Source organism: Otolemur garnettii, unplaced genomic scaffold, assembly GCF_000181295.1.
Source record: "Otolemur garnettii isolate 467f Iridium unplaced genomic scaffold, OtoGar3 scaffold00010, whole genome shotgun sequence".
NCBI classification, from domain to species: domain Eukaryota; kingdom Metazoa; phylum Chordata; class Mammalia; order Primates; family Galagidae; genus Otolemur; species Otolemur garnettii.
The window spans coordinates 28,581,956-28,590,173 of record NW_003852405.1 but is presented as its reverse complement, the minus strand read 5'-3'; the positions used below and the strand labels follow the sequence as shown (position 1 = coordinate 28,590,173).

Sequence of the window (8,218 nt, the reverse complement as noted above, 5' to 3'; positions counted from 1 at the left end):
GTTTTTGGCCAGGGTTGGGTTTGAACCCGCCACCTCCAGCATATGGGGCCGGTGCCCCACTCCTTTGAGCCACAGGTGCCGCCCAGTTAAATCACCTTTTTCAAATACTGTAATGCAAGATAAATAAAAATTTTCATATTTTAAAAAGAATAGGGGCTCGGCACCTGTAGCACGGTGGTTACAGCGCCAGACACATGCACTGAGGCTGGTGGGTTTGAACCTGGCCCGGGCCTGCTAAATAACAATGACAACTGCAACAAAAAACATAGTCGAGTGTTGTGGTGGGCATCTGTAGTCCCAGCTACTTGGGAGGCTGAGGCAAGAAAATTGCTTCAGCCCAAGAGTTTGAGGTTGCTGTGAGCTGTGGTGCCATGGCACTCTACTGAGGGCAACATAGTGGGACTCTGTCTCAAAAAAAAAGAAAAAAAGAATGGCTCATGGCTGTATTCTGAGTGCCTTCCATGGCCAAAGGAGGCGGACACTTGAGGCCACTCTGAGCACCACAGCCAGATCTAGTCTGTACTGTAGAATAAAAACGAAAAAAGAAATTAGCCAGGCTTGGTGGTGCATGCCAGTAGTCCTAGCTACTCAGTAGACTAAGGCAAGAGATTTGCTTGAGTGTGGGAGTTAAGGTTACAGTGAGCTGTGATTGCGCCACTGCACTTTAGCCTGGGGGATATAGCGAGATTCTTGCTGTTAAAAACAAAACAAAACAACTATTTACCAGTATTCAAATATAGGCTTCTATGTGTGGTATATTTTCATTGTAGTGAATGCATCATACACTGTATACATCATGCAGACCTTTGGGAATATAACCTTCAATGTCAACGTTGTAAATGATATATACACCACATTGTTTAAACCACTGGAGCACTTTGAAGTTGGAGAGATGTGAACTCAAGTCCTTGACTCTGACAAATACCCTCTATGTGATCTTAGGCAAATCTTGCCAAGCCTCAGTATCTTCATCTGTAATATGGGGATAATAATGTACTTTATAAAGTGATTTGAGGATTACGTGAGATAATGAATGTAAATTGTGAAGTGTAGAGCCTGGCCTATCGGAAGCACTTGATAGGCGGTACCCAATGCCATTGTATGCAAATGTGTCCCAGATTTTATCCAGCCAACATAGAAACATGTTTTATGATGGAACCTTTAATTGGTTTTTAAATATCTCTTCACTTATTTATTTAATTTACTTTTAATTTTCCTGAGACAATGTCTTGCTCTGTTACTTGGCTAGAGTGCAGTGGTGTGATCACAGCTCACAGTAATCTCAAACTCCTGGGCCCCAGCTGTCCTCCTGCCTCATTCTCGTGAGTAGCTGGGACAACAGGCGTGCACCACCATGCCTGATTAATTTTTCTACTTTTTGTAGCGATGGTAGCACCCATGTTCAGGCTGGTCTCTAACTCCTTATAATCCATATAATCCTCCTCTCTAATAATAATGTATAATCTGCCTCCATATAATCCCCATGGCCTCCCAAAGTGCTAGCTTTATAGGCCTGAGCCACTGAGCCCATCCTGAAATGACATTTTTCCCAACACTTAGGTGATTAGTTACTAACCATGATCCCCTGGAATTTCAATATGGTGTTTCAGGTGTGGCAAGAACATCCTCTGTCCTAGGACACAGTAGTGCCATTTAATAACCTGTGGGATAGACTTGGCCCTATCTGCAGCTGTTCCCTCCTGGAGCCCTGTTGTAGCTTAGGAGCAGGAGGGAACTACGTTACCCAGAGAGAGTTGCCAATTTTTATTTATTTATTATTTATTTTTGAGACATGTCTCACTCTATCACCCAGCCTGGAGTCTAATGGTGTCATCGTAGCTCACTGCAACCTCAAACTCCTGTGCTCAAGTGATCCTCCTGACTCAGCCTCCTGAATAGCTGGGACTACAAGTGTGCACCACCTTGCCCAGCTAATTTTCTATGTTTTGTAGAGATGGGGTCTTGCTATGTTGCTCAGGCTGTGAGGTAGCCTTTTAAATTGAGGATAATTTCATTCATATATTTATGAATTCATTCATGACAGAATGTAGTCCTGATAGAAAGTGACCTAAGCGTTTCTTTTTCTTTGCAGATCTTATATTGTACTTCAAACACACCTAAAGTTGACATGGAAAGACTGATAGGAGGACAAATAGGACTGAATGATTTCATCTTTGCCCACGTGAGAGGACCCAGAAAAGAAGTGGTCGTGTGTAAATCCAAAGATACACTTGGTATCACCATTACAGATAATGGTGCTGGCTATGCTTTTATAAAGGTGAGATTTAAAAAATAACAGTGTGGCCTAATTGAGGGCATTTAAGAAAATCTATCAGGCCAAATGAGTTTAGGAATGATCTTCAGTATGAGAGCTCACTTTGCTGGGATGCATGAATTGGGATATTTCACTTGTTTGTTTACCATTTCCTAGAATTAATTCCCTTCAGCTTAGACTTCTCTAGAATTTAGAACCACCTGAAAAGGAAGAGTCTGGCCCTCGTGCCCACTCATTATCTAGCTAAGCACTCCCAGGTCTGTAGTTCTGATGACCTCCAGGCTGATTTCTATTGAGTGTTTCTTCCAACTGCACGTACTTTTAGCTACTTCTTTAAAAACGCTCTTTAAGGCTTGGGGCCTGTGGCTCAAGTGGCTAAGGTGCCAGCCACATACACCTAAGGTGACAGGTTCGAATCCTAGCCCAGGCCTGCCAAACAACAATGACAGCTGCAACCAAAAAATAGCCGGGCATTGTGGCGGGCACCTGTGGTCCCAGCTGCTTGGGAGGCTGAGGCAAGAGACTTACTTGAGCCCAGGAGTTGGAGGTTGCTGTGAGCTGTGATGCCACAGCACTCTACCCAGGGGGACAGCTTGAGGCTCTGTCTGAAAAAAAAAACACTCTTCAAGGTTTTCTGAACCACATACAATTTGCCTTCTGTATCCATGGGTTTAACAGTGGATTCAATCAACTATAGATTTAAAGAAATAGATTTAAAAGTTTAAAAAAAAATTGTCTGTAGAGAGCATGTATAGATTTGTTCATTCTTGACATTATTCCTAAACAAAAAAGTATTAATATGACAACTATTTACACAGTGTTTACACAATAAAAGCTATTGTGAGTCAGCTAGAGGTGATTTAGAGTAGATGGGAGAGTATGCACACAGGTTACTTGCAAATACTGCAGCATTTTACACCAGGGACCTGAGCATCTGTGGGTTTTGGTCTCCACAGGAGGTCCTGGAACCAATCCCCCACGCTACCCAGGGATGTGATGACTGTAATTCCTTTATTTAAATACAAAGAGAGCAAGATAGAACTGCAAAGAAAAGAGAGAAGCTTGAAATTGTATGAAAATGATAAAAATTAAGGAATGATAAAAAGAAAGGTAGACTCATCTCTTTAAAATAACAATTCTATTATTGTAACAAGTAGGTGTAATAATAGTAGCTGAGTCATGTCGAATGCCTACCGTGTCCTCAGCTTCAAATGCTGACCACGTCCTAGGCTCTTTGCATCTACTTTCCCATTTAATCCTCACAGAAATTATATTTTGTTTGTTTTTTGTTTTTTTAATTTACTTTTTTGTTGAGGTAACACATTTTTAACATACAGCTTAGTAAATGTTTATACGCACACCTGTATGACTGTCACCCAGATCAAGGGAAATTGCATTTTTGCCACCCAGAAGGCTTCCTTATGCCCCTTCCGGGTCAATACTCTCCCACATTCTGACCTGTGTTACCATTTGCTTGTTCTTGAACTTCATGTCATCACATGTCACTTACTCTACCATTTCTGGCTTCTTTTGCTTAACATGATGTCTGTGAGATTCATCCATGGTTGGTGCTACTCGTAACCTCTATTCTATCGATGTAGATGCAGGATCAGGATGTTACTGTCATTTATGTGAATGTTCCAATTGCCTGAGCTTTGCCCTGCAGGAATCAGGAAGGTTAAGTAGCTTGCCCAAAGTCATACAACTAGACAAATTCAAGAGTTGATTCAAGAGGTTGACTTCAGAGCTGGCATTTCCATTCCCTGAGCTAAGAATTAATGATAGACATCACACAACAGGGCATGTTTTATGCCTTTGTTTTCTTGAAGTCCTGATTTGCTGATGCTTTGTCATCTAAAAAGGTCTTAGGAAGTTATCATCTTCACTGTAAGTGGTGCTTGAACTTCCCACTTGATAGAAGGGCTATTTTTAGCTCTGTGAAGGCTGTGACTGGGCTGCAGGTTGACTGGGTGACCAGATGGAAAATCTGTGAGTTGGGAAAGTCATGAGGGATTATCCGGGGGAAGCTCAGGACACGAGGCACACACAGCAGAGAGGACTTGGAAGTTTTGCAAATATGTGCAGATTTTTAGGTCTTAGCCTCTGACATTCATTCAAAGCTTGTACTTCGATTTTTTTTTAATGACTCCTCAAGCATTTCCCTGCCTCAGAGTACTAGTCATGGGCCTTGTAGAGACACAGGACACGGCAGCAGAGGAGAAAGTGAAGCATAATCTATACCGTGAACAGAGTTCAGTTTAGATGCCTGTCGCGTGTGTGCATGGGTGATAAAATATTATACAAATTAGGGAAATTGAAGAATACAAAGAACTGGTACACATCATTTCCCCAAATCTCCTGTCTGGCACTTGTGACATTGCTTTATTGTTCTGTTTCTCACGTGTACATACACACACGCACACACACACATGCACACATACATAACACGCACACACACCCTTGCCCTTTAATACTTCAGAGTGTACTTATTAAGAGCAAGGATATTCTCCTGTATATAATTACAGTTATGAAGTTCAGAAAGTCTAACACTGATAAAACACTTTTCCCCTATGGTCCCCACTGCAGCTGTCAGCTGTCCTAACAGTGTCCTTTATTTACCCTGGGGCAGGATCGTCTATTTCACTCTTTAATCCACTTTAGTTTAGAAAGCATGTCCCTTAATTTGGATTTTTCTGATATTTTCTCATGTTGAGAAACAGGTTATGTGTTTTTGGCAGGGAAATTACAGAAGTAATCCTGGGTCTGTCTCAGTGTACCACATCAACATCAATGAGATGTTTGTTCATCCCATTATTTGTGATATTACTTTTTCTATTTTTCTTTATAATTAATGAGTAATTATGGAAAGATTCTTTGACATTATGAAAATGTCCCGTTTCCTTACTTGCACATCATAGATTTAGCATCAGGGAGTCTGGCAAGTTTGAGTCACTCAAAGATCTTTATGATTAGCCATAATTTTAGTCTAGTGGAACCAAATTTGTCACTTCTAGAGTGATCATTCAGGTAAATACAGTATTCATATATTTCTCATTCTTTGCTTATTCAGTTGCCTAAATTAAGAATCAGCAAGTCTGGGAATATAGATTTAGGATGGGAGGAGGGTATGAGCAGAGCCCTATAAAGCCGGAACAGAAGTGATGATTTGAGAAAACAGGTAACGTGAGCTCTGGAGGCCATGACATTGGTGAGAAACAGCTTTAGTAGAAGTGGGGCGATGGAACGGGAAGAGACAGGGATTGTCAAAAACATTTCATAGTTCAAAAGCGATAGATCATTTTGGACATTTATAACCCAAAAGTCAGCACTTGTGTCAGAAGAACTTGCATCCTACACCTGATATTATTTTTTTCTAAACTTTTTAATTTTTATAATTATAGCACCTCTGTTTGGTACCTGGGTCTGTTTAACTGTTCTCTGGGCTGAGCCATGTAATCATTGTGCTTTCGTTTCTTCATTCATTAAATGTAGTAAAAAATATTCCTTTCCTAGGCTTACCATAAGGACTAGATGAGATAAATATTTGTAATTGTTTTATGAATTTTTTATTATTACAAGCAAGATTTTGGAGCAGTGTAGGAAGGACCAGCCCAGATCCCAAAGCAGCTGAGCATGGCAGCAGGACACTTAGCCCAAACCACCTTGAGTCTGGTGCTTAAGATTTTGGGGAGGGTGGGACACAACCCCAGGATTCTGCTGATACCTGTGATGAGAAGGCAGAAATTTCTGAATGTATGGGATGAATACAGTGGAAGATATAAAAATCTAAAATGGTTGGAAACCTCTATGTTTAATAGTATTGTAAGTCTAATCTTCCAAAAAGAAACCAATAAACATTTTGCAGCATTAAACTCCAAAGGCAGATGAGGGAAAGCTCCTAAGTGTCACAGGATAAGTAACTCAGGAAATAGCATCGATGCCTCTTTTTCCTTAGCCCTTTGGGTCTGAGCAGCACTTTTAGCAATGTTGTTAATCTCTATCAAGTTCTTACATGATTATCAGTGTACATTAGATTTCAGACACTTGTCTCCACTGCTACCTGTTTCTTTACTCACTTAAGAGGCTCATAAAACATGTGATCAGTGTCTCCAACTATATCTAGTTCACCTTTGGGTGGTCGTCTCTAAGTTTCTCTGGTTGGTTTTCCTGTCTCTTCATCCCAGATCCTTCTCTGCTGCTTCTGTTGATTACATACGCTCTGACTTTTCTCTGGGCAAACCTGGATTCTCTCCCGGCTGCCCCCTCGGACTCTTGGGAACTGCCTGCCTTCCCTGTTTGGACGCTCATCTGCTGGGCAACCTTAGATTTCTGTTTCTCTGACCTCTAATTCACTGGTAAGATTCATACGTGTCTTTAAAGTCTTTCATTTAATTTTTACATATTGTTCATTTTTAATACAATTATAACAGTATGTCTTTAAAAACTAAAACTGACATGTAGTGGGACACTGAAATTCACATTGGTATGGTTGATCGCAGGAAAAAAATAAGCTCATGATGTATCTAGAAATAAATTAGAATAAAAATTAAAGTCAGTTAAATATAGATTTTCAAATTCTCTAATGGCTTAAGAATGGTTATGTAACAGAATATTTAACAGCATTTTTTCCTTCTTTGGACTCCAGTCATTCATTTCATTCTGTTTGTTTCCTGTGACAGTTTAGAAGCCCTAGTTGTACTGAGTGGTGTGTTGTGGTTACCACTGTTTGCTTCTGTTCACTATATCAGGCCAGTGTGGGTTTCTGCTCATACAGTGTCAAGTAGATTATGAAATTTCTGGGTTCTTTACTTTATATTAACTATTTGCAATGATAAATAGTGAGCTCTGTTTAAATTAACGTTATTGTATCATTTGGATAGAGTACGTTAACACTTGTTGCAAAGTGCCATTTGCCACAATTCTTAAAATTTGGGGGTAATAAATCTATTTTGAGGTTTGGTATATAGTAATTTATTTATTTATTTACTTTAATATATTTTTTAAAGACAGAGTTTTATTTTATCACCCTTGGCAGAGTGTCGTGGTGTCACAGCTCACAGCAACCTCCAGATTTTGGGCTTAGGTGATTCTCTTGCCTCAGCCTCCTGAGTAGCTGGGACTACAGGCACCCGCCACAATGCCCAGTTATTTTTAGAGACAGGGTCTCACTGTTGCTTAGGCTGGTCTCAAACTCCTGAATTCAAGCAATTGGCCCACCTCTGCCTCCCAGAGTGCTGGGATTCTTTCAGATATTCTTGGTGCCATCTTAGATCTCATTTTGAGACCCTACACTATAGATGTATTATCAAGACGTAAGTAGATTTAAGAAAGAGTAAGTTGAGGTTTCCCCTTGGGTCCTATGTTCTCCTCATCTAAAATACATACATGAAAAACAATCACATAAAATCAGCCTTGCTGACTTCCAAAATGGGAATCCTACCTGTCTCTTGTTAGGTATCCACCTTCCTAGCTAAGATCATACCATCCTTAAGTCTTTGCATTTATAATTAAATGTAGCCAGTTGACAAAGCTCAATCTATTCTTACGTTATGGGCTTCATGTTGAAATGTTTCAACAGTCATTTATGGAGGGACTGCTCTGTGCGGCCCTGTGCTAGGCCCAGGGCAAACAGTGGTGAATAAGACCATCCTATCCTCAGGGATATTGCATTTTTTGTAACAGAGGCTGAAGAGTAAATGGACAGGTGCACTGAGCTCTGTGGAATCTGACTTGATCTTCCCACGCCTCAGTCTTCCTAGTCTATGACAGGAGAGTCTCATAAAGGGTGTTAGGATTCCGGGAGCAGTGAGTGGAAAGTGCCCAGCCTCGGGTTCAGCGTATGTAACAAAAGATACCGTAGGAGGTGAGAGTGGCACCTTCCCCATTTTAGTGGGGAGTGGGAGTGGGTTGGGGGACTTCAGGAAAAGCTTCCCAGAGGCGGTG

The 8,218-nt window shown here is 40.8% G+C and overlaps 1 protein-coding gene across 1 annotated transcript in view; it reads left to right on the top strand.

Moving 5' to 3' along the window:
- Nucleotides 1–2,080: 2,080 nt before the first annotated feature.
- Nucleotides 2,081–8,218, top strand: part of LOC100958453 (PDZ domain-containing protein GIPC2) — a 37,657-nt gene continuing 31,519 nt past the window's right edge. The window contains exon 1 of the mRNA XM_012801603.2: nucleotides 2,081–2,278. Coding sequence (XP_012657057.1) covers nucleotides 2,129–2,278 — 150 coding nt within the window. The 5' untranslated portion in view covers nucleotides 2,081–2,128. The remainder of the gene's footprint in view (nucleotides 2,279–8,218) is intronic.